Source organism: Camarhynchus parvulus, chromosome 2, assembly GCF_901933205.1.
Source record: "Camarhynchus parvulus chromosome 2, STF_HiC, whole genome shotgun sequence".
Taxonomy (NCBI): domain Eukaryota; kingdom Metazoa; phylum Chordata; class Aves; order Passeriformes; family Thraupidae; genus Camarhynchus; species Camarhynchus parvulus.
Window position 1 is genome coordinate 49,321,545 of NC_044572.1, and position 26,715 is coordinate 49,348,259.

The 26,715-nt window shown below is 41.5% G+C and overlaps 1 protein-coding gene across 35 annotated transcripts in view; it reads left to right on the forward strand.

The window, feature by feature from the left end:
- The first annotated feature begins 4,020 nt into the window (after positions 1-4,020).
- The window catches only part of CLASP2 (cytoplasmic linker associated protein 2), a 146,777-nt gene continuing 124,082 nt past the window's right edge, over positions 4,021-26,715 (forward strand). For 21 of the 35 annotated variants that reach the window (XM_030971190.1, XM_030971184.1, XM_030971195.1 and 18 more), the window contains exons 1-2: positions 4,022-4,979; positions 16,628-16,706. In XM_030971190.1, coding sequence (XP_030827050.1) covers positions 4,785-4,979; positions 16,628-16,706 — 274 coding nt within the window. In that variant the 5' untranslated portion in view covers positions 4,022-4,784. Of the gene's footprint in view, positions 4,980-16,627; positions 16,707-26,715 lie in introns of all 35 variants that reach the window. The other 14 variants (XM_030971181.1, XM_030971182.1, XM_030971187.1 and 11 more) reach the window with 3 other exon arrangements.

Consider the following 26,715-nt stretch of genomic DNA (forward strand, 5'->3'; position numbering starts at 1 on the left):
CACTCGGATGGGCTGGGGGCATAGGAACAGGTTTGGTGTGCAATTCAGGTTGGAAACGTGCCTCACTGGATTAGTGTCATTTACCTCGGCTCCTGCTGTAATTGCTCTGGTTGCTAGCAAGTCACATTGAGAAGACTGAAGGAAATTTTGGATTCTGCATTCAATTACGGAGATTAATGGCTCTACAAAATATTATGCATTGTACAAATACACAAGAGTAGTGGATTTATGCTCACATGCTTGCATATCAAAACGAAGATTGCATTCCAGAGAAAGCAATCTCCTTAACTGAGAATAAGAAGCTTTACAAGATCTTTGGCTTGAATGAAAATGCCTTCTTTTTGGAGTCTAGCCCACCTCCCTAGGTATAAAGTCCACTAGGACTCTGTGAGAACATCTACAATGAAACCATGTCCTTTGTCCAAGCTCAGGGACTGCTCTGGATTCAGTGTTGGAGTGCTACTCCTGCCTTGCTAAAAAAGGAAATGAACATCCAGAAGTTCTATTTGCCAAATCCAAAAGCTATTTGTTTGCAAAGGAACATGTCAACCAACATTTATTGATACCACCAAAAAAAAAAAAAAAAAAAAAAAAAAATTCCTCTCAGTGCTAGCTTTCAAATGAAATTGACTTAGTCTTAGCAAAACACCTCAGGAATAAAAAGGCTACCCATTTTCTGCTGTTATATCAATAACAGTACATCAAAACAGTGTATCTATAACCAATACTGTATAAAGGCAGTAGTCATGGCAGGTAGTCACAGATTCTCAGGATGAAATACAGTGGTCTAATCCTCTGATTTTACAGCAAGGCAATTATTTTCTGCTGTGTTTTTTAAGAAAACACTTATTACGTGAAATGGAAAAAAAAAGAAAGGCCACATAGCCCAGCACGACTTTTTGCCCTCAGCATAGCTTTGCAATGCCGTCTTTGAGTTGACAAAATAGTTTTGATATTTCAAGTGCATGTCTTATTATACTTTACCCTTCCCCTCAGTTTCAATGCTAGTCACAGCAACTGGGTTACCTAATCAGTGTATTTGCTTTGAATTGAGAGAATTTCAAAAACATAGTGCCACGAGCTTTACCCCCTCTTTTTGCTTAGGATTTTCTTTCTTTAGAGACTGAGCTTAACTTGGACTGTAATGAAAAGTGAATTTTATATGACTTGGGTGGGTTTTTTTCAGATAGTTTGGACAAGGACAGAAATTGTTTACAGTTGTTAATACTCCAAGAGTCTAGCACTGTCTACTTAGTTCTTTTCCATTTAGCCAGTATTGTTAGGTCAACATTTTTAAAACTTTCATAGCAAGATATTTGCTTTTTAAACATACAACACCAGTGAATCAGATTCTAGTGCACTGATAAAAAATATTGCAATCCAGTTTGGTTTTTTTCTGGAATTTATTTTTTCCCTTCCAGAAGTTTCTTGGGTCCCATTTTCCTAGAAAAGCAACCTGTAATTCCATATCTTCATAAGTGTCAGTGCACACACACAAGACAAGAACTATTAAGCTTCATCCAAAATTCCTTTTTTGGATTTCCTTCCTGAAAACATGATGAGCAGTTCATAATCTTCTTGTAAATTATAATAAGCTCAAAGTAAATACATACATTTCTGTTTTAAAGGCATCTTTAATCTTTTTAACCATCTTCATTATTGTAAAGCCTAGGGATTGATGAAGCATGGGATCCTCAGCTTGCCTCATCTCACCAAAATCAACAAAAGGCTGCTTGTTGTCTTGCCTCCTGCCACATCTGTGGATGGAGAGTTGTCGTTTTTTTTTTCAGATCAATGGGACGGGAGGAGAGTGTAGAATTCCCGAGAAAGGGATTTGTAAGAAGTGGACAAGTAGGAGCACTGTAGCACCAATTTAGTTTGGTTGGTTTACACTGCTGTGAAGCAGCAATTTAGAGGTGTGGTTCCTCAGTCTAAATCCAGCAGCCAAATGAAGGGAGTACCTTGCTTTCCTGCAGGTTCACTCTTCCCCAGTGTAAGGACTAACAAGGCAAGACAGACAGCCAGACTCTGCTATCTTGAAACTAAGTTGAGCTTTCATAACACAAAGGCCGTCTTCCCCATCTATCTTCTAGCTGTCTGCTTCCACTTTACCTGCTCCAGCTCTGGTAACTGCTTAACCTCAGAGTGAGAAAATTTAGGAATCTGAATCAGCAAAAAGCTAGTTATGTGATTTCAAGAAAGGGAGATAAATGAATAAAAATATTATCTTTCTGAACTGTTTAAGTGAGGATGAATAAAAACCAGCTCTGGTGTATGGAAGGGAAGAATTGTGTACACAACAGCAGGGAAGAAAATGACTGCCTGTATCAGCAGTGGCCTCCAGTTTAGCATGAGGTGAAGCCTCCCAATATCAGAGGGGCAGGAGGCCAGTGTCACTGTCCGTGGCCACTGATGGAGGTTGTCACGCTTCCCATCTTCCAAGTGCCATGCTTCTGCCTGTAGGACTCATGAGCCAGCCCAGCTCACTGGCACCAGCTCTGTCATTTAGCTCATTAAATCAGCCCAAGTGGGCAGTGTGTGCAGGGACTGGCATGGGGGACAAGACAGGGGCCAAGTGGAGCAGCTAGGGTGGGAGAAGGGGAAGAGTGACCTCCTCTGCTTTCCTCTCCCTGCATGTGAAAGCCATAATCAGACCTTCAGAGGGTCTGATGCGGAGGGACAGAGAGGACATGACTGCCTTTCCCACCATCAAGGGGACTTGGACCAGTTTAAACTGGTCCTGAAACAACACCTAAAATCACAGCTCCTCACTTAAGGGTCTCTGTTTTAATTCAAGTGGATTCCTGGCAGTCTCATGTGGGTCAACCATGTTGGGGCTTTACTTGGGAAATTGCCATTCATGAAGAGTTCATCCAGTTCAACTGCACATCCATGTGCAGTTCTGGGCTTCTCAGCACAAGAAAGGAGCTCCTGGAGACAGTCCAGCAGAGGGCCACGAAGATAATTAGGGGTCTGGAGCATGTCTCTTATGAGAGCAGGTGCTGGGCCTGTTTAGTCTAGAGGAGAGAAGACTGAACAAGGATCTCATTAATGCAGATAAGTATCTCTAAGGCAGATGCCAAGAGGATGGTGCTGGACTCTTTTTCGGTGGGGCCCAGTGACAGGAGGAGGAGCAAGGGCCATAAATTAAAACAATGGCCATAAAATAAACACAAGAAGTTTCACCTCAGCGTGAGGAAGAACTTGTTTATGTTGAAGGTGGTGGAGCCCTGTACCAGGCTGCCCAGGGAGTTCATGGATTCTCCCTCTCTGGAAGCATTCAAAACACGTCTGGATATGTGCCTGTGTTATCTCCTTTAGGTGATCCCGCCTTGGCATGGGGTTGCACTAGATGATCTCCAGAGGTCCCATTCAACCCTAACTGTGATTCAGTGATTCTGTGTTAGTAACAGTGCGGAAAGTCCGATGGGTTGTGCTAGATTTATGGAATAGCACTGCGCACCCAGGCTTGCACAACTCTGAATTTAATAATCCATGTCTCTCTGGAGTGTTGTTGCATTCCGGATAAGGAACCCGGTTTTGCGGACAGCAACGCTGCAGAGCCAACCACACCGGGAATAATGGGATGGCTCCACGGTGATCTCCCCACCTTACACCGGGGCTCTAAGCAAGGCGGGAGGGTTTGCAGGGCATCGCTAGGCAAAGCCGGGACCGGGCAGGAGAGTACCCAAGCATCCCAGCACCTTTCACGCCTCCTCCCCTGTTCTTCCAACACTTTCTCCGCAAGAGCGCCGGACCGGCACCGCGGGGATCAGCGGGGCGGAGGGCGCATGCGCCTCCCACTGCCGCCGGACACGACCCGCAGGGGTCCCGGGGGAGCGCCCGGCGGGAGCGCGCACTGCCCGCCCATCCATCCCTCCATCCATCTGTCCATCCATCCATCCGTCCGTCCGTCCCGCCGCAGCGCGGGGCGGGAGGCGGGCGCGCGCTCTCCCAGGGGAAGCGGGAGCCGCGGCGGGAGGCGGAGCCGCGCGGGCCCCGCCCGGTGTGTCCGCCTGGCGCCGGCCAGGGCGGCAGCGGCGGCGGCGGGAGGCGCAACTTGCACGGGACGGAGGTGGCGCTGCCGCCGCAGAGCCCGGCGGGGGAAGGCGCGGGGAACCGTGAGCGGCTCTCTGGGGGACTCTCCCGGCCCGGCCCAGCTCACGGTGGAGGGGAGCGGGAGGCGCCGAGACCCGCCGGGACGAAAGTTTGGGAGCCGCCCCGCGGGCGGGCAGGAGGGACCGGAGGCCGCGGCGTCAGGAGCATGAGAGGTTCGCCGCGGCCTCGTCCGTGCCTGTGAGAGGCGGCCCGCAGATCTCTCCTCGGGCGGGAGGAGAGAAGGCAGAGCGAGCGGGGGCGGCAGCACCTCCCCGGGGGACCCCAGGAGCCCGCGGCCGGGGTGCCTGCGTGCCCCTCCAGCCCCAGCGCCTGTTCTCGTGCTCTTATTTCCCGTTCCCCGGCGGGGGAAGAGGAGGGGCGGCGGCGGGGAGCCCTGTCGGGATCCCTCGGGACGGCGCGGGGGCGGCTGGAAAGCTCTGAGCAGGAGTGAGCGGCTCCCACCGAGCCCAGCACAGCAGCGCCGCGTTCCCTTCCCGCCGGGGGCTTCCCCCTGCGGGGCCGCGAGTGCGCATGGGGGCGGCGGGCGCGGAGCCGGGAGCGCCGGGAGCGGCTCCATGAGGACGGCGGGCCTGTCCGCGCCCCCGCCGCCCGCCCTGCCCTGCCTGCGCTTCCGACCCTGAGGCCCTCGGCTCGTCTACGAAGAAACTTTTCCGCAGCGTCCGAAGATGGAGCCTGCCGGCATGGATTATTTCTGCGAGCAGGTACAGCAGAAGGACGTGGGCCGCAGGATGCAGGTCGGCCAAGGGCTGCTGGAGTACCTGGGCGACCCGGCGAGGTCCCCCGACCTGGAGCAGGACCAGCAGCGCCTTGACAAAGTGATCGACGAAATAACAGCGTGGGTCAACTCCAGTAATTTTAAGGTGAGGCTGCTCGGCGGGGCTCGGTCCGGGAAGACCATGATTCATCATGGTAGGGAGGTACAGAGCCCCGGGTTACTTTTTTAATCAGGTAAGAGCAGAAGTAAAACTACATTTGTGCCAGTATTATCCCTCCCCGCACAAAGGGGAATTCCGAAATTTTGGAAGGGTGGTTAATGTTTTATTGTGTCTATCCTTAAAGAAGCTGTAATAGGGGGTTTGGTTTTGCCTTTATCGTTGGCTAGGTGGTGTTTTGGTTTTTGTTTGGATTTGAGGGTTTTTTCACGGCATTGTGTTAAACCCCCTCACCCCTCCCCCCGCAACTATATTACACACTCGGGTTGTGTTTCTTACTCAGAAACAAGAGAGCTGATGATTATTTTTCTTATTTTTTTCTCGCTACCACTCCCATGGTCTCTGCACTTGGGTGTAGTGTTTCATGGGGTTGCCATCGTTTTCTGCAGGCCGTAAAGAGTGCTGCTCCACCGGATTTGTATCACGCTGTGTGTGTTTTAGACGATTTAAAGAATAATTGGCTTCTTGGGGTTCCAACTGTGAGTTGAAAGTTGTTTATATCGTCTTTAGGTGACTTTCCCGTACCTGGGAAGTTACCCAGTATCCTCACAGCGGCCCGATGATGACTCACGTTTCGCTTTTTCCTGTGTGCGTGTGTCTTTTAGACGGAGCCACGGGAAAAGAGCGATCACTCCCTCACACAGCGTTAACACTTGCGAGTTGTTCTGACGTCGGTCAGCCGATAAGGCGATTGACAGCGCAGTTTTAGTGCCAAGGACAATCGTGTTCGCATTGGCGATTTTTTAAAAATTTATTTATTTATTTTGAATTTTGCCCTCCCCGCGGTGCGTGTCCGCGGCGCGGCCGGGGCAGGCCCGCGCTGCCGCCGCCGGGGGCGCTGCCGGGCCGCGCTGCGCGCCCGGGGCTCCCGGCCGGGCCGGCTCCGCCCTGCCCTGCCAGCGTGACCCGCCCGCAATTCGGACCTTTAAACTCGCTGCTCTGAGCTTGTTCTCGCTTTTTTTTTTTTCTATTTTCTGAGACACAGGAGAAGGGCGCAGAGTAACCTCAAAGGGCAGTATGTTCCTGAAATGGATTTTTTTTTACCCTCCACTGACTTTAATCCGCCAACGTTTGCATGTAGCAACTTCTGAGATTGACGTCTGAAAATAATGAAGGCTTAACTCTTATTTGCACATATAATTTATTTATTTTGGAAGCATGTCTGTCAGTAAAGGTCAGGTTAGCTTGAGGAAGTAGCGTGTGCTGGACAAATATAATTTACTTATCTTTAAATCCGTCATCTGAGGGCAGCTGTTGGTGAAAAAAATGATTAGTGCAAGACCTAGACAGGTCTTTAAAAATACTCTTTTTCATGAAGAGTGGTAGCTACTTACTTAACAGGGTAATGTGAGAGTTTCTTCTGCACTTGTAAATTAACAGAATTGGGCGTTAAGACTGGAAATTCAATTTTCAAGATGTATTTTTCATAGTGCAAGACATTTTGTTTGCTGTTGATGTAAGGTGACAGAACTCCTGAGCTGTTTGGATTGTAGGATCAATGAGAACTAGGCAGCGCTCCACAAGCATCAGGCACAGAAGGGAGATCCCCTAGTTCAACCTCCCTGCTAAAGCAGGTTCACCAAGAGCAGGTTGCACAGAATCACAGCCAGGTGGGTTTTGAATATCTCCAGGAGAGACAACACAACCTCTCTGGGCAGCTTGTTCAAGTCCTCTGTCACCCTCAAAGTAAAGGAAATTTTTCCCTTGTGTTCAGATGGCACTTTTGTGTTTCAGTTTGTGTCTGTTGCCCTTACAACATGGCTGGGTACCACTGAAAAGAGTCATGCAGAATGAGAGTATTACAGATTCTGAGAATTTTAAAGATAACTTGCAAAATCATTGCAGTATTTTTGTTACATCTTCTCTGTGTCACTTACTGGTGGCTCTTTGTTGTGTTTCAAAGCACGTCACATATGTTAGAGCATGGTGTTTGATTCCTCTAGGGGCCATCACTTCAGAGCTGGGCTTGATGATTCTTGTGGGTCCCTTCCAGCTTGGAAGATTCTGTGACTATATTAATGGCAACAGCACAAGATCTTGGGTGCTTTGCTCACAGTCAGTACCAGTGTTCCTGGTTGTGGTAGTGACTGCCAGCGTGTGCTGCTTCAAAATGAAGATTAATATTCTAGAAAAATGGCATGTGTTTTACTTGCATATTTTGTCGCATGCCACCATAGATGTTACACATTTAAATGTTGCATCCTATTTTGTTATTGCACTCAGGCTCTGAACAATAGAAAATAATGAATGCCACAGATTCATGTGTCTTCTCAAAAAAAAACTAGTGATTTTTGATTGCTGTATTATTTAACATATTGTTGGTCACCCTCTACTGAGAAATGGATACACAGAGCACTTAACTCTTCTGCTTATCATCTTTCTTTTGTATCTTGCTAAAGGTCTTGCAGGTCTCCAGAGTCCTAAAGTAATGAATCCCTCCCAGTTGACGTGACTGGTGATATCACAAGCAGTGATAATGGCTGGAGACTCAGAACTGCTGAGCTAGATGAATTGGAGATACAAGTGGGGAATGCTGGAGGAAGTTGTGATGGAGAGCATTATTTCTGCTCATGGTGATGGGTATGGATATTAAAGGGATAACTAACGTGACTTGCCCTGAACGTGCCATATTTTTTATTCCAACTGGAAGCTCAGTTCTTGTACTCAGTGTACTCTGCTGACTATAGTGAAAGAGGAGATGCATGATCCGAGAGCTCTGGTCTCAACTCTTAAGCTGTGCCTGTGAAGAGAAAACTTTCTATGATATGCCAGCCTAGAAAGTTTTTGGCTCGTCTAACCAGAAGGGAAAGACTCTGGAGGACTAACAGGACGGTTGGCTTGACAGGCTTGATAGTGAGTGGGGGGAAAAAGAGAATAAGCATTCAGTAAACAAGCTGGACTCAATGATCTTAAAGGCCTTTTCCTAAACCATTCTATAATTCTAAATGTGGGCTAGTTATCAGCAAGGTTGAATTAACTCATCCCCAAAGGATTTTGGCCACATAAAACACAGTGCTTTTGCTGTTCTGAAGTTTGCAACTCTTTACAGTTATTTAATAAACAACCTGGCAATTCCAAACTGAGAGAGCAGATAGGAAAATTTCTGAGTTCATCTAGCTCATTGAAGTGGAAAACACAATTACTAGCTTGAGTTACTGGTAAAACAGAAAGGTGGGATTAAGAATGTGTTGACTCATCTGCAGGTGGTTCAGAGTTGTAGTGAAAATTGGTTGCAGAACATAAGGAATGACCTAGAGAGAGATGAGTCAATGTTGAGTTATGAGGACTTCAGTTGCGATGTCTATGCAGTGATGGATTGGCTTACAAAGACTCTCAAAAGCTTTGCAACGTCAGGGAGTATGCAGAAGATGTGCATAATTTAAACTTTTGTTTTGTATCTCACTATAATGAAAGTATTCCTCACTGAACTGAAAATTGGTTGCTTGTTGTTCTGGTTTATTTTGTACTGGTTGGGTCTAATCTCTTTCCTACAATGCAGAGATTTGGGTTTTTGTGTATATGTCAGTTCCTATCCCCCCTTCCTCAACTGCTTTCCCAAGGCTGTGAGGAATGAGAGTAGGTAAGTTGAATGCAAAGTATTAAGAGTTGAGTGATAGAATTATTCTGCTGGTATTTGGTCTCAGTCTGAAATTTTAGCAATCTCAAGAAATGGGAACAGTGCTATTTTTTCTGTTTGGACTCTCAGGTGAACTTCAAACAGTAAATGAGTTACCCATTCTGGGGGTGGTACTACTGATAGATATTTGCTGGTGTTACTGGGTTAGCCTGGATCTTCATCTCTGTATACATGAGTTATGTTTAACACATCTGTTAGTTCTCTCTCATGCTCAGTAGTCACTTGAAATAATTACAAGATTATCTAACTGTGCAGTCTGGTGACTCAAACTGTTCTATGTCTGACTCAAGTAATCTGGAAATCTGCTTTGAGCTCCTGCTGAAGAGATGTGGGATGGGGAAATACTGCTTTTAATGTAGAGCTTTGCAAATCTACTCTTAGCATGTTGTGGACTCTTTTAAGAACACCAAAATTGAACAATTACCATCATTAAAATTATTTTTGAGCAATAAAGCCACATTTTGGTTCTTTAAAGAAAGCATACCTGATCAAAACTAACAAAAAACTATGACTACAATGGTAGTTTCTCCAGGTAATTTTATATGAGAAGAGTAATCAGAAATGTTTGTGACTGCGAGTCACTTTTGGATTTCTTACGTTTGTGGTCAATATCTTAGCTTGTTTTGTTCCTCAGCTGCAGTAGAAAAGTAATTAATAATCACTCGTTTTATGTCAGAGCAGCAGATTGTTCGCCATGGGAAGAAGAAAATCTGATTTCACTCTATCTCTTTCTGATAGTGTGGATAAACTGTTTCTTTTAGGCAAATCCTTGGAATTATCTCTTACTCTATGCATCTTGAAGAGTGAGATTTTTCTGAGGTTTGTCTCAATGCCAAATACCAAAAGATACTAAAATACCAGTAATGTTGGTGTTGCGTTTTTGTATTTCCTTGGTTTGGCAAGTATTTATTTTGGTTTGTCTTTAGTTCAACAAAAGGCCAGCAGGAGGAGCTTTCAATTTCCAGAAAGGAAGGGAAAATTTGAACTGTAATTTTGCAGATAGGTAAAGACAAGTGGTTAGGATGCTTGTCTGAAGGACTTACAGAGAGATGACAGCAGTTAAAACTTGGCTGACCACACATATGTGTGGAGCCTGTGATTTAAACTTACCTGAATAAAGTGGAGATACTGAGATCTGAAAAAAGAGAGTTCAGAGATAAAACATGTGGAGTGGGACATTTAATTAGAAATGACCAAATACACAAATGGCAGGATGTGGGGTGTGTGTGTAGCAGACCTTAAGAAGAAAATGTGTGGGTTGTTTTGGATCTGAAGTTGAACACAAGCCAACATATGCTACACAAAAGGCAAATGCCATGCTCAGTTGTAGGACTGTAAGATGCAGGACAGAGAAATGGAATAAAAGAGGACTCTGCTAAACCTTTATTTTCAGTTATGGTGTAGATTCCAGTATTTCCTTAGTCTTTGTTAGCAAATGCTAGTGATTTAAATGTCTTTGTTGAAGAAAAAATGTTTGACTTTGAACTCTTTGCTGAATGTCATTCTTTTTTTCTTCAAGTTTTGTTTGATCTTGACTGTGTGGGAGCCACTTTCTTTTTTCTATATAGTGAGAATGTGGTTTGACCTGTCCCTGTGTGAATCCAATTTTGGTTTTCAAACTCAATTATTTGGTTCCTTCTTGAGTAATAATTACTATTTTTTAATATAATATTTATGTTCTCTTCATGATGCATTAGGTGTAATGGAGTATTAGCCAAATAATCAAGCGGATCTCCTGAAGACAAGGGACACTTCCAAGAAGTTTTAATTATTTTAATTAAAATTAATTTTGTCTGGTCTTTAGTTGGGAATGGGGAATATATAGTCTCAAAGTCTCAGGCATCTCCTCCAGAGGTGGAATTGACAGTTCTCAATTGTTTTACAGCTTAGTTTGTGTTATCCAGCCTAACTGTACTTGCTGTTGAAACTGCAGCTCTGCTGCTCATGGGGCCAGGTGTTCTGTTGTCACTGTTGTTCCTGAGGCACTTAACGTTTTGTCAATGTTCAATTCATTTTGCAGTGTTTCAGCAAGCTGATTTGACTCATGTTACAGGCGATTTCAGTGCACCGGATGAAATACATTTGCAGGTCAAGAGGGATAACAGGAGCGTCACTTTTAACCTGTGTTTTGATTGATTTGGGCGTGGATGGACAGCCTTTCCAAGCCCTATGCAGTGTGTCAGAGGAGAGGTGCATCCTTCCGAGCAGAGCTGGCAGCAGTCAGGGCGTGTGAGCCCTGCAATTTTAGCAGCACTGCTGATGGAAGCAGTTTCTGTGCCTGGCTGAGGAGTGGTGCTGGTGCGTCATTCCTGCATGGCTCTGATGGGAGTGCTTGTGAGGCTGCCCAGCTAGCAGGCTCAGGGAGGAGACATGGCTCAGGAGATGCCTTCTCTTGTTCTTTGTTGGGCTGGTTCCTAAAGTGGGCTGTTGTTCAGCTGCATGAATGCTGCTCTTCCCACAGCAGAGGAGCTGCTGCAGAGGTGGGAGTAAGTAGCGGAGAATGGGGGTCACTGTATGTTTGATACAATTTAAATAAGAGGAAATGGGAAAGGAAATAAGAGACCTTGGGCACAAGAAGAATTAAATTCTTTTGAAAGAACCGAGTCCTAAAATAAAGTGTTTCTTTGTTTTGCACCATCAATGTGCTTAGAAAGGCTTTCGACTGCAATTTTGTTTGGGGAAAAAAACGTTTTTTAATTAGTTATTTATTCGAAAGAGAAATACCATACATCTCATTGTCTTCCCACTGAATCTTGCTTTTAAAGAGGCTCTGTTTTGAAACTTTTTCTTGTGCAGCACATAAAGTTTTAGCCAGACAATCTCAAAAAAATGGCTTACAATATCAAGTGTTGCTGCATCATATACTTTTGGGTTTTGCGCACAATCCTTGGAAAAATATTTGTGAAAAAATTATTACAATAGATAAGGGAAGAATGTTTATGCACACGTGAAGTAAACTGGAGACGCTCCTGTAATGGATCAAGCTGGAGGCAGTACACAAAATTTAGAATACCGTATTGTCCACATAATACAGAGCAGTTTGGAGATAACACTAGCAGTCTGAATTCAGTTTGAAGATGATGAAAGGTTTTGAAATAACAGAAAGTTGTAAACTTTTTTTCCACTGATCATTTTGAGTGTTACATCAATGTGTTCTTCATAATTGGCTAAATGTTTCTTAATTAATGTGGGCAGACAAGATAGGAAGCTAAAGTTCCCATCTTGGGGAAAGGGCATTAAAGCGTGTTTCCTTTTTTTTTTTAATTACCTCTAAAATTTTTATGAGAGCACTTTGCTTGCTTGTTCTGGCTGCAGTGCAGGAGAAGTCAACATAACAGGGACATGCCAGAATTGTGCCTGTTGGGAGGTCCCATGGAGAAACTAAGCCTTTTAGTGCAGAAATACACTTGTCACTCTCTAGATTAATACGGGTGATTCATGCAGCAATCCTCTGGTAGTGTGGTTGCTTGCACTGCATCACTGAAATGTTCTGTGGTTGGCCATCACAGGAGAATTGTGAAGGGAAGGTTATCAGAAGTTTGATAGTCTGTTGTATTGCACTAAATAGTTTATTTAGTTGTTGTTTTGCACTGGGTGGTTGGAGATTTGCACTGAGTAGTCTTTATATTGCACTGAACAGTTTATGTTATATCACATGGTTTGTTCACAGGGATTCTTACAATAGTCTGTACCCCTTTTGAGACAATGAGGTTGCAGCTGATAGGTAGTTTAGCAGTAGCAAAGATAGGACACTTAGGAGAATCTTACCTTGTAGTCGAAAATATAGTTGCAAAACATCATTTTGAAGGCAGTAGCCTTGCATTTTTAGGTAGAGGGGGCTCTGCATTTGCTAATGAACTTGGACTTCAAATGTTGAGCTTGAAGACTTTGTTAGATACCAGCAACCCTGCTCTCTCCTTGCAATGTGATGTGATACGTATTAAAAAAAAATCATACCATTGGAATTGGAAGTGTGTCATTAGTGCTCTTGAAGGGTGAGAGAAGCAAGAGAATGGAAATAATGCTTCCTTGTCAGCTAAAATATCTACAGTATAGATGATGTGTGTGGTAGCTTCAGCAGCCGGGTCTGCAGTTTTGGCTTCTGTCAGCAGAGGCAGCTGTCCAACTGCTGCTGAGTGGCAGGGAGAATGGAGTCTGAAGATGTGGCTGGGACTGAAAAACCACACAGGTTGAAGAAATGACCCAGAAAAATGGAAGTGTCCTTCTGCCCATGGGGCCAAGGGCATGCTTAACTATCTGCAAGCTTTTGAGTTAAGGGAGGGAATAGAGTATGGATAGATCTTTGCAGATGGGGGAAGTGGATAGAATTCGAGTGGGAAACAGTAAAGGGAGTAAGAAGTATAGAATAGGGGAGCAGAAGTGTGTCCTGAAAGATGAGTCGAGAGAACTAAGAATATGAAACTTGAAGAAGTACAAGATACTGCATGAACATAAATATTTTTGTTTCATGTTGAGCTGCTTGCAAGGTTCTTGAGATTATGAGAATTAAGAAAGTGTACCTTGTGTCTTGGCTGACAATACTTTAAAAAAAAATCCCGTGAAGTTTTTGCATATATCTTGTTCCAGCAGTGCAGTGCTGGAACAATGGTTGCTCTTGCAGGGCGTAGTTGTTTGGCATGCTGTCCTGTTTGTCAGTAGTTGTTAGTGATACCACAGCTGTCCCCATGGTGACAGGAAGTCCAATGCCTTAACTTCATTCTTTGGAGTTCCAGATAGGGACCTCCATAATTCCCCCATTAGATTCTCATGACTAGTTCACAGATCCCATTCTACAGAATCCATATTTCCATGCACAGTTCAGAGATCCTATGACCAAATCCAAGGACATTTGTATTAAGGTCATTTGGCAAGTTACACAAGTAGAGATGTTTTCCTGGTAGTGTCCTTCCCCTAGCGGTCCCCCACAGGGATAGGAAATTACAGAACCACAATGAAAATAACAGTAAGCATGCATGGTTATCCAGGTATGGTTTGAAGAACAGTATTTCTTTTTCTAGGAGAAAACTTACATGCCTGGAAGTTGCCCACAGAAGGGCAGGGGAAGTGCTGGAAAGTGTGTGCAGAAGGAGAGCTGGAAAAGGATCAAGCTTGCAGAGCAAGAATAGGCTCAATTACTAATCACTGGTTCTATTCATAATAGTTTTTTGGTTGGAACATCTTGATTTCACTAAAGAGTCTGGTCTTTTTTTATCCAGAACAGATAAAATATTTCTCAGTTGGTTTGGCAACTTTGTTGTGATCTGAGAAGTCAAGGATAGGCTTAATATTGGCTTGTTAAAGAATAGCAAATAACCAACTTCAGTTCAAATGAGCCCAAATTTCTTTTTCCCTATGAACTTTAAAAGCACTGTTTAAATGCCTCAGACAATGGTAAACTGATGAATCACTCTCAACATACAAAGGCTCTTTCTAGACTGCAAGCAAAAGGCTTAATGAATGCAGAGTAAGAAACAAATCCATTGATTTTAGTCCCAGAAGGCATTCATCCTTCATTGGAGTGTTGGGGAAAGAGCAGTGATGCTGGTGAAAGGTTTTTCTGTTGATAGTGGAGAGCCTGTGTTAGTAAATGGTCCCACACAGTGCCTCAGAACTTGGAACCTCTTTGTTGCAGGTCTTCTGCAGAACCTCTAAGTTCTTCCTCAATTTACAATTGGTTTTTTTTGGAATGATGTTTATGTGACCCCATATAAATTAAGGACTCTTTCCAAAGGGCTGCTTGATTACTGCACAGATGATACCTACCACGAGATGCTGAAGCTTAGAGCATTGTGTATCAGAACAGAGAAATATTAAAACTGATTTACAAAACCAGCAGGTGGTAGTTCACTTGCTATCCTCTGTAGTTGTGTGGTTCAGCTGACTTGTTTTGTGATGTGGAATGAAAGCAAATTTTGTAGTAGAAGAGTTTTCCATAACTTCAGCTTGTGGCCACACTGACATTTTAACTCTTCAGTTATTGTGACTTTTCATACCTGTTACCTTTTCAAAGCTGCAGACTACAGAAGACTTTGCATGCAGTAAAGCTCATGCATGTGCGCTTTACTCTAAGTTTCTCAGTTGCTGTTCTTCGTGAGGATGGAAGTCTTCAAGACAGATTTTGCAAAGATGATCTAATGTGTGGAGAAGAGAGAACCTTTTTAAAATGTATCTTTACAGATGAAAAGGCTCCTTTTTGTGCAAAACACTTGCATGGAAAGATACCTTAAAATTGTCAGTGCAAGTCTCAGGTGGGTTTGTAGTCAAGAAACAGAAGCATAGGAAAACTGTGGCTCCAGAATTTATTTCTTTCAGACACTGGTTTTTAGACAGAGCTTTTGACTATGGTTTCATATTGCTTGATAAGCTGGAAAGTAACATTAAAGGAAAAACCTTGTGGAAAGCCTTGACATTACCACAAAAGCTAATTTTTTTTTTTTTTTGGTCTAAGTAAGTTGCTAGCTATAGTATTCTATTTCCCTAATCTGTAGATAGTTACTTGTTGGCAATATATTAATTTAAGCCAGTGATGCCATCCACTTATATTTGCTATCCTGTATTTTAGTATGTAATAGAATTGTGTCTGGGTGAGTTGTACTAACTGCTAACTAAGTTTTGTATCTCCTTTTTAAAAGAAGATATGTTGTGCAAATACTGAATTTATTAAAACCAGCTTCATTGTGCGGTTGCTTCTAATCCTGGGGTTTTTGAGGACCTTATTTTTCTAGTTTCCTATGGAAACAAGGCTCGTGTGATGCTGTGTGCGTGGGCCATGTGTATCACATGCATATCCAGTCTAATTTTCTTCTGGCCTTCTGCCTAGTGTGCACAATTGTGACAGATAGGGATCTTAAGGAAACAGAGGGGTCCAAAAAATGCAGATCCAAATGTTATGAAAATAAACAGCTAATAAAGGAGAGGAATTCTAGTTATGAGTTCATGGGGGAAAATGTGCAGTGCTTGTCTTACTAGAAAATAAAGAGGAGGAAAAGCTGTAAGGAACACCCAAACTTGGAGGTTGTTCCATTTGCACCTTCATGAGCAGCAGCAAATTGAGGTAACTACAAGTTGTGAAAATGCAGGTTCTGGTGTTCCTTATGAACTATTGTATGAAATACAGAAGGAAGTCTTGGAACAATATGCAGGATAGTAAGCAGCAAAGAAGTGTCCCTACTTCTTAAAATAATTTTGTCAAATTGGTAATTTCTGTTTGTGTTTTTGTTTCTGTATTGGTGGATATTGTTGTCTCATGTGGTTTCTGTGCATGGATGGGAAATTCCTCAAAACTCCAGTAGTATTTTGCATTTCCTTTTTTTTTTTTCTGTTTTGGTTTTCATTGTTGTGGGTTGAGTTGGTTTTTGTTTTGGTTTAGTTTTTTTGTTGTTTTCATTTGGTTTGAGGGGGTTCTTTATTATATTTTAATGAGCAAATGAAAAATTGAGCTTCCCTAGTTTAAAAAGCAAGTGGAAAAATGGTCTAGTCTGGACCACTAGGGAAAGCAGAATTAGCTTCTCAATTATTTTCTTTTGGGAGTTTGGAAAATGATGTAATGACCTTAGTGGATGAGCTAAGTGGCCAGAAGTAAGCTCCTGGAGTAAGCTCTTAGCATCTGGGAAATGTTTAAACCATGTCTTTGTTTGGGTTTTGTGGTTGAAAATAGGAAAACATTAGATTTCTAATACTTATTTTCTTCTGTTGTAAGGCAAGAATTAAAAATCTGAATTGCTCTGGTATATGTAAATAAACTTGATCCATTTCAATCGTATTCTGATAACTTTGTCTTGATAGGAACTTTGAAAGAATTCTTAGCTGTTCAACTGAAACTTTAATTTAAAATAGCTTTTCAGCATACTTGCATTTCTATGCTTAAGTTAATTGCAATATATTCTAAAACTTTCCTCATTGATCTGGTTTATAATATCTAATGCTTTTGTTTCAACAGGTAGCACTACTGGGATTAGATGTTTTAGGTGCCTTTGTTGACAGACTATCAGGACGCTTTAAACCCTATATAGGAACTGGTAAGTGAAATACAACTTTTTTTCCTAAGACCAAACAGTAAAAGGCACTTCCCCCCTCTCTTAGCAGCTGAAGTGGAACATGTTGAAAACTTCTTGAGCTAATTATAATGTACTGGCAGGCATTTTACTGGTCTTGGAATTGAAATAATTGTATAGTAGCATGTCAGTATTCATTTGTCACTGATTTCTTAGGTGGTGGTTGGGATTTTTTTAAAGGTTCCAGGAGTGCCTTTCTAGTAATTAGTTCCATGCTATATAGTTGCTTACCACTCCCCGAGAGAGTCATCTAAAATTTACATTGAAACACAAGTATTATCTTTAAGTTATGTTAAAGATTGAAGGTTTTATTTGCAGATCACTTTAATCAGAGCTTTATGCCTGCTGAAGCCTGTAGTCTCAGAGGATTATGTTGTCCACCTCCTGTTAGATAACTCGACTGTAGCTTTTAGTAGTCTAAAGTTTTTATGCGATGCAAAAAAAAGTACTAACTCTTATTCCTATGTGGAATGTTTACTCATATGAATTTCAGATTAATGGATCTACATGTGCTGGAGTATGAGACCTTTTTTCTGGGAGGTACAAGCAAACTACATTAATCAACTCATTTTTGCTGCTGGCTTTGAAAAGAGCTAGTGATATTAGGATATTAATGTTGGTTTTATAGCACTGGCTGTCCTTTTCAAAATTTGAGTAAGTTACATCATTGTCCCGGACCCCCAGCTGTCTCAAATTGTCTGTCAAAATTTTAAGCTTCCTTTTCTTTACATGTCTAGTTTTGTAATTAAGAGCTTTGAAATAAAATTCAAAGTTCAGGAATACAAAGTATAATTTATGACAAGCTGCTAACTAAATTAATTGAAAGTGTATTTCAGTATTCTGTGGAACTACTGCAGCAGAGTGCTACAGAATTTAAATCTGTTTTGTTGAGGAGAGCTTTTCTTTGGCTGGTTAATTTTGTATTGCAGTTGTGTAAGGGAACTGGAGGCATATTGTTCTATGCACAGTATTGATTTTTGAATAGTCTCCATTTGTAGCTACAAACACTGTTTTGCTCCAGAGTTTGGCTAGGTTTGGATTTTTATTTTAAGACTGTAAAATTACAGTAACATTATTAAAAGAAGGCTGGGAAGCTTATTCAGTTTTTCTCTGTTATTTTAAGTATGAATTATCTGAGAATAACTTGAAAATCCTCTTGTTGGTTTAGGCTTTTCTTGTCACAGTAGTTGAGTCAGACCATGTGCAAATTGAATATTTAAATTTCAGTAGTATTTATATTAAAAAAACAGAAGAGAAAGAGAAGTGGCACTGGGTGACCGTCGAACACACATAACATCTGAAGCTGTGTATTCTCAAAGTATTTTTCAGTTAAGCTAAGAAGCAGTGCTTTCAGCTGAAACTGATGCTCTGAGCATCTCCAGAATAAAGACCTGTAGAAATATGCAAGTTACTGTCGTTCATGATCAACTTCTGTATAAACAAACCTAACAGTTGCTGAAATCTTAGTCTCACTTAAGGCAGAAAACAATATTTTAGGTAACGTTTAAAAAGAGTGATATGAATTCTCCTCAGTTGTTAGCTCTCTCTCCAAGTTTCATAACAAGAATGGAATATTATTCAGTTTTTGTCAGTGAAGCGGTAATTATAAAAACATTATTGTAAGTGTCTGAGGTTTGTGTAGTCCAGGGCTTATGAGAATAATTAAAAGCACATTGGTGGACCAGAGAACTGCTTCCTTCAAGAAAACTTAAACCCGGAGTTTCCTAAATCATGTTCTGTTGACTCTGCAGATTTGTCTTATAATGTAATCTGATTCCAGTAAGTTCAGACCAAAGACTTGTATTTGACAGTGATTTGTTTGCAGATGCCTGAGAAGAAAGTAAGGACAGGAGAAACAGGCAGTGGTAACTCCTTCATCAGTAGGAGTTGTCAGCAGTCTTACAGGTTAGGGCCAGCTGAGGCACGTAGTATCTTCAGTGTCTGTCCTTTCACTTTGTTTTCCTACAGGTTTTTCTGTTTAGTTTCTGACCCACATAGATCTTTGGCTTTTGCAGTGTTCTGCAGAAGTTCTTAAGTATGCAAACTTGTTTGGACTGATTGCTGAAAAACTTGGTGCTTGCTAGATCTTGTGTTACAGAGGTGAGCCAACATTTCTTACCTTCCTGACTGCCAGTTTCTATTTATGGATCTCTTCCATGCCTGTCCTCTGCTATCCCTCCCTCTGCCCCAGCTCAAAGACACAATGGAGCTGTTTCTTGTATACAACTGTTTGCCCTTTCAGTGCCTTTCTGTTGTGGTACATTTGAGTTGAGGAAGCCATATCTGCCACACCATACTAGAGAGGTGCTGTATGTTCATAGTAGCATAATTGCATTTGTTTGTATTTGTCATCTATTACTTTTGTAATTATTGATTATAGATTCCTCTGTTACATAGCTGCTTCCTGAAAATTTACCTAATACATGCATGTCTACTACAACACCCTGTCTCCTGTGCAATGATGGTGGATTTGGGGCCCGCTCTCCAGGGCAGTGTCCTTGCTCCATGCCTTTATCCTTAGGGCAAGACCCCTTCTTGAGAGCTGTGTGAAAGTCCAGCTTCACTCTGTTAGCTGAGTTACCTTCTGCGCAGGTGTTTGCAGAGAGCTCTTACAGCCCTGTGAGGTACCACTTCATTTTTTATTTGACTTCCCAGATGCTTCTCCAGCCTGTAGCACTACATTGGGTGATGGTGACCCAGATAGGGCACCCAGTATTTGGCCTTGTTGAATCTCATACAGTCCATATCCATAGTTATGCATTTGACAAGAAGCAAGTGTTCTATGCAGACTGCCATTTTAGGGATTTTTTTTGGTTTTTTTTTTCTTTTTTTTAGCTTGGTTATGTCCAGTTAAGTAATTCTCTTGGTTATGTCCAGCTAAGTTACCTGGATATTGTTAATGAGGTATATAATCGTCTACTGCAGATGAGCAGTGGTTTAGGCGATATGAGGAGAAAACAAAAATCATGGAATCAAGCTTGAAAATGTTGAGAAATTTGTAAGCAAAGTAGTCCAGCTAAGTAAGCAAGTTCTTTGGGCCCCACAGACCATCTTGGTAATATTTTATATATATTTTTTCTATTATTTTGGTCAAATAAATGTGAGGGTATTATTTTTTGAAGGCAAACATAACAGAATTTTTACATGGAATTCATTTATTACTTTGAAATATTCGAACTATAGTTAACTTCTCATTTATTGCACTAAGCTATTGTAGGTACCTGCATTCTCAAAAAAAACCAGGGATTACACCATAACTAGCAAAGCAGGATAGATGTAAAATACCTACTTGCTTTGTTCTGTCTTTTTTAAAATACAATGCAGCCTCTTTTCTAGGTGAAGTTTCAATTTTACCACTGTTTTCTCTTATAACATACCTGCAATTTTAAATACATTTTTCTTTTAATAAAGACTTACATTCTGGTGACCCTGAGATGTTTTTATTTGTGATTCAGATCTCAGTAAATGATGGAAGTATAATAATATATTATCCAACTGCAATATGGGAAAACATTCCACCTTTCACACTCCATCCCAATTTAATTTCCTGTTCTGTTTTGATGGGGGTGGATTTCCTTAAGTGCGGAAGACGCTAATGTCAGTGAATATTCACTCCCTTAAACATTACAGGCTTCTGCTATGAAGTGAAAAACATGAATGCTGTACTACAGTCTTTGCAACCTACATATATGCTGTAAATTACATTTGGGCAAAACCAATACAACAGTCGTAGGACAGATACCTTCCAGTATTTCAGAGAGCATGTTAGTGATCTTTGTATTGGAGTATAATGCCTGATAAGAGACTTAATTCAGTTTCCTAGGCAACCATCCAACGTTGCACTAAATTTCTTGTAAGGTGTTATCCTTTTATGATTAACAACATTGAGTGTGCTCTGCAGCTGGCATCAGTGTTCTGAGAGTCTAGACAGACAAATTTGGAATCTTTCTTTTAGTACTTCCACTTAAAATCTTTGAAAATACTTTGGAAGCAATAAATACCAGGGTATGTGTTCTTTCATAAGACTGTGTCTGTATTCTGGGAAAAATAAAGCAGTGTTTGAGTGTTACATCTTTTGGTATTTAAAACTACTGCTTGTTCTGTGATTAAAAGAGATATTACATAAGAGTACATAATTACTGTATCACAGTCTCTTTTCCCAGGTGATCACATAATTGTTAAAGTAATCGTATATATCCAAAATAAAAGAGACAATTAGAATTATGGGCATATGTGTCTGGATGATAGGATTTCTGGGAAAAGTGTCTGCTCATACTTTTAGTTCTGTTTTCTAAAACAAGTGAATATGACTTGGCCTTCTCCTTATTGTCAAAAGGAAAAGAAAGAATACAATAAGGGTATACAGAATCTGTTTCAGTTTTACTGTGCAGTATTATACCATGACATATTTTTCTGCATATATTGAACTGTCCATTAGTCTGTTACATAACTGTTTTGACATTAGCTTTTACATACAACTGTACAAAATGTTGCAAAATATTGTACTTACCTGAAAATTAAAGGAAATATAATTGACAGTTAAAACGATGAAACACAGATAGGTTGTATTTGTATATGTTCCTGTATGTATAAGTCTCAATAGGGATACACATTTCACCCACAAAAACTCCATATGTAAATGTGTTGATATGTTTAATAGTAGTTTCAAATTCATCTTACTATGAAAAGAAACCACTATAGTTTTGAAAGATAGTTGTAGGGCCATGTATTAACGTGTGAAACAAATTTGAAGTGTTTAAATTTTTTACCAGGTAGCTTCTAGAAGTGTTGGAAGAGCGTTTAAATTAGTGTCCTCAGACTAATTGAAATGCTCCATCAAGTTTATTGTTACAATGAAGCAAGCCTGCAAGTGTGGCTGCTCATGTCCTGCATGGGTGCACTCTTCAGTGGCTTATAAACTGGCTGGATGGCTGAGCCCAGAGGTTGATGGTCACTGGAATTAAATCCAGTTGGTGACTGGTGGCAAGTGGTATTCCCCAGGACTAAGCACTGGGGCTGGTTCTGTTTAATATTTTTATCCATTATGTGGACAAGGGAATGAAAGGCACATTCAAACAGTTTGAAGATCAGACTAAGATGGGCAGGAGTGTTGATCTGCAGGAGGGTAGGAAGGCTCTGCAGAGGGATTAGGACAGGCTGGAGCAGCGGGTTGAGGCCAGTGGTTTGAGGGTCAGCAAGACCAAATGCCAGGTCCTGCACTTGGGTTACAACAACCGCAGGCAGAGCTGCAGGACGAGCACCTGGGAGTGTTGGTTGACAGTGGCTGAACATGAGCCAGCTTGTGCCCAGGTGGCCTGGAAGGCCTGTGGTGTCCTGGCCTGTATCAGGGATAGTGTGACCAGCAGGACCAGGGCAGTGATTGTCCCCTGTACTTGGCACTGGTGAGGCCACACCTCAAATCCTGTGTTCAGTTTTGGGCTCCTCACTGCTAGAAGGACATGGAGGTGCTGGAGCATGTCCAGAGAAGAGCAACAGTGCTGGGAAAGGGTCTGGAGCACAAGGCTGGTGAGGAACAGCTGTGGAGAGCTGGAGAGAAGGAGGGTCAGGGGTGACCTTATTATTCTCTCTGTAACTACCTGCAAGGAGGTTGTAGCAAGGTGGAGATCGGTCTTTGCTCCCAAGAAACAAGTGATAGCACAAAGGAAATGGCCTCAAGTTGTGCCAGGGGAGATTCAGATAGGATATTAGGAAAAATGTTGTCAAGCACTACTGGCCAGGGAAGAGGCTGAATCACCTCTGAATCACCTGGAGGTATTTGGAAGTCTCCCAAAGATATGACACTGAGGGACGTGGTTTAGCGGTGGCCTTGACAATGTTGGGTTAGTGGTTGGGCGTGATGATCTTAGAAGAGTTTTTCTGACCTAAATGGTTCTGTGTTACTTGATGTGTTTTAAAGCAGTTGTAAGGGCTTGCAACATGCATCATTTTTGAATGAATTGGATTGAAAGCAGTTGGTCCAAGAATTTTGAAATACTTGTTTGAGGAAATCAATGTTTAGTAAGTGACACCCAAATTGTAAGTTTTTGCTTTTTCTCTTACTTAATGATTGAATTTTTGGGTGGAGAAGACTCAAGTGTGCAGTTTATTCAAGCTGTGACTCTCTAATAAGTAGAGAGAGTGGTTTACTCTACTCTCTCTACTTATTAGAGAGTAGAGTAAATAAGTGGTTTTAATGTGGTATGGAGATATGCTTTGAAAATCCATGAAATTCATGCAGACCAAGAACTGTATTAGCATGAGCTACCATGGATATATGACGTGTAGAAAAATGCTGGATCTTCAGGTAGTTAATGCCTGACTGAATTTTATTCTCATTTTTCATTTTTATTAATTTAATTGAAATGTTGAGACTAAGGGCATATTCTGCTGAGAATTCAATATTAAAAATGTTTGCAGAACAGCTAAACATAAAACTTGGAATAATTAGGTTGGAAGGGACCTTCAAAATTATCTGTTCCATGTCTTTGCTTAAAAAATGGCCAAGCTATACGTTAGAGAAAACTTGGAAATTAAATAACTCAAGAAACTGAGTTGTTCAGATAAAGTAAAGCAGGCTTTTTTATTTATATGAAGGATATCTTGTCTCAAGGATGCCTTGTTGCATCTAAATGCAAGTCAGGTGTTCTGTCTGATATTGCCTTTCATTTTATAGCTTACTGACCTCAGGAAAAGCTGTTTCGGATTGTTGTAGGATTTTCTTAAACAGTAAAATGCTGACTGTTTCATGTTTTTTTTTTTCTTTTCCTGAAAAGGCATTTAGAGTATAGTCCATTATTTGTATTTTTTTTCTCCATAATAGCTGCTTTTGTATTTTTAAATGTAACAAAAATACTAACTTCCTACAATGCCTCAGAAAATCCTTAAATTTTCTTTGATTTCCTCTTTAGTTAATGGTCACAGCTGAAGGTCATAACTGATTAAAGCCGCAACTTTTTTCATCTTTGTGATTAGATTCTCTGAAGTTCCAGTGAAAAAAGTAAAAATCTATGCAGGCTTTTTCGTGTTTTTAGGGTTTTTTTTTGTCCTGGCTAGCTAGTGCTGGAGTTTATTAGTAGTGGGAATGAATTTTACCTGAAGTGATCCATGCCTGAGTGATAGGCTGTGATTTAGAATGCCATCTGCTTGCTGTCCGTGGGCATTTCACGATATGACACCTCAAAATGCAGTGCTTTTAACTCAGAGTAGAGAAATCCTAGCCTTCTTTGCTTTCAGCTTGATTCTAATTAATTCTAGTTATGTAAAAAGCCTAGCTTAGAGCTTAAAAATTTCAGAAGATGCCGTGAATATTTGTTTTCTATCTTCTACTTTTCTTTCAGGTTTAATACACCTCTTGAAACTCTTTGGCCTTTAAGACTGTTCTCATGTTCCTTAGACTGACACCTTGATAGGCACATGGATAGATCATATAAAAAAAGCTTTTGTTTCTTCCTCTCTGCTACTGATGATGAACAGTATGTGTCATTAATCCCACTAATGCTTTTCTTAATTAGCTCCTGGAGAGACCCCAAGAAGCACATTAGTGTCTGAAATTGCTGTTGATTAAAATGGCCAGGATTTTTTGTTGAGGTGGGGAGCACTGAGGCCCTCTCTGAGAGCCTGCTTATGATTCTTTGCTTAGAAATAGCCCCTTGACCACATGGATCTGTCAGGCTGTCCCTGTGGCTGGCCCTGTGGGATGCCTTTCTCTCCTGAGCATCCTGCCCAGAACAGAGACTGCCCTAATTGCAGGGGCAGCTCTTTCCCTCCCTCCTTTCTAATGACAGCTGTTCAACACTGCTGCCTGAGCTGGCAAGGTTTCTGAGGAAACAAGGAAGATATTGCTGCCTAGGTTTAATCTCTTTCTGTCCTCAAAGACTTTTCTTTTTAGTAACAGAATTTTTGCCAGCACTGATAACGTTTCCTCAATAAAGATGCCTTTTTACTTAATGCTTTTTTCTAAGCCTGTAGTAATGGACTATCTAAAGTTGATTCATAGAAATAGGTAGACCTGAGACTTGAAATGAGCACAGATATACAAAGAGCGGCAGGTATAAGTGGTCAGAAGAGAAGAAAAAGCAACAATACAAACTGAAAAGCTCCAGAAGGGGCTCTTATTAAAGTTTCACAGAAGGAAATTGTTTGTGCTACCTATGGCATTCTTTGCTGCAGGGGTCATGTAGTTATACAGCTCAGTTTTTTAAAAATACATTGTTGTTCTAGGCAATTTCTGCAATTTACTTGTTTTATCATTTTCAATCCTAGTAGAGGAAATAAATATTTAATCTCTCAGGCTGTACTCTGACTCTGAAGGCTGGTTTTGGTCTTAACTCATGCATCTACTGTCCCAACTAGTGGTGATAAAATTATTTGGTGAATTTGGATAAAGGAAAATGTATTCAGATTTACTGAGATAAGAGAAGGAAGGCAATGGAAAAAGAAACTGATGGGATAATAAACTCTGTTATGAATATGGCAGAAAAAGGCATAAATAGCAGCTTAGATGTAGATGGACAGCATTGTCAGCCAATTAAAGGGAGTGATTGTCCTGTTCTGCTCTGCACTGGGGTGGCCTCATCTCAAGCGCTGAGTGCAGTTTGGGGCACCAGAACATAAAAAAGATCTTAAGTCATTAGAAAGTGTCCAAGGAGGCCAACAAGGATCATGAAGGGTCTGGAGGAGAAGCCATGTGAGGAGTGGCTGAGGTCACTTGATCTGTTCAGCCTGGAGAAGAGGAGACTGAGGAGAGACCTCATGGCAGTCTCTCCTTGTGAGGAAAGAGGAGGGGCAGGCACTGATCTCTGCTCTGTGCTGAACAGCAACAGGACCTGAGGGAATGGCCTGAAATTGAGCTAGGAGCAGTCTAGGTTGGATATCATGAAAAGTTTCTTCACCCTGAGGGTGGTTGGGCACTGGAACAGGTTCCCCCGGAAAGTGGTCACAGCACCAAGCCTGACAGAGCTCAAGAAGCATTTGGACAATGCGCTCAGGCCCATGATGTGACTCTTGGTGTCCTCTCTGGCCCAGGAGTGAGACTCAATGATCCTGATGGATCCCTTCCAACTCAGAATATTCTGTGATTCTATGAAATAGCAGGTCAGTTTGAGGTAGATCTGGTAGAATTAATGTCCGCTATGGAGTATTTTTGCTAACGCTTTTAGGTTTTGTTCAGTAATCAAAGCCTGTAAAATTGTGATGTAGAAATCTTAGCAGGAAATCCTCGGGAGAATGAGATTTCTGCAATGTAGAAATCTTAACAGGAGAACCTCAGGAGTGGCTGGATGTGGTAAGAAACTTTGACAACATGCTAAAATGTGGCGAAAAGGCAAGTTGAATGAAATACAGTGCTTCACAAAGAAAAAAAAACAACATCTGCAAAAGGAATCACTGTCTCCTAAATTTACTGTAGTTTTTTTCTCAGCATATCAACAGAAATAAATAACAGAAAGATGTCATATATTATTAGGTTTTCTAAAATCCATTTGAAATAATGTAAGAATTTAGGCAACAGAAGATAAAAGATGGATATGGTTAATATAAAGCAGTAGGATTGTTCAGTCCAGACTGCATGTGACAAATTATACACCTCACTGAGTAACTTGTTAGGAGGCTGCCATATTGAATATAGTCTTCATGTATGGTCCTACTTCTTCTTTGTCACCCTTCTTTTAATTCTGACATCTGTTTGAGATTGTTGAGTTTGCAGGCTGATGCCAGGAACAACCAAATGCATGTGTTTGCATTGCAGTATAAAGAGAGACACTAATTCAATAATGCAGGTGAGAAAGCTTGTACATCTTAAAGGAAAAGTAGCAGCCAAAATGATGTTCTGTTTTGAAACTTGATCAATAGGAAACCCAACTTCCAGTGATTTCCTGTTGGAGCTTATTTTGACAGAGAAGATGAACAGCCACACTGGAAACCAGCTGGTGGTTGCCAGCATTCAACAGCCTAATTTCTTTTGTCTTGTGCAAAT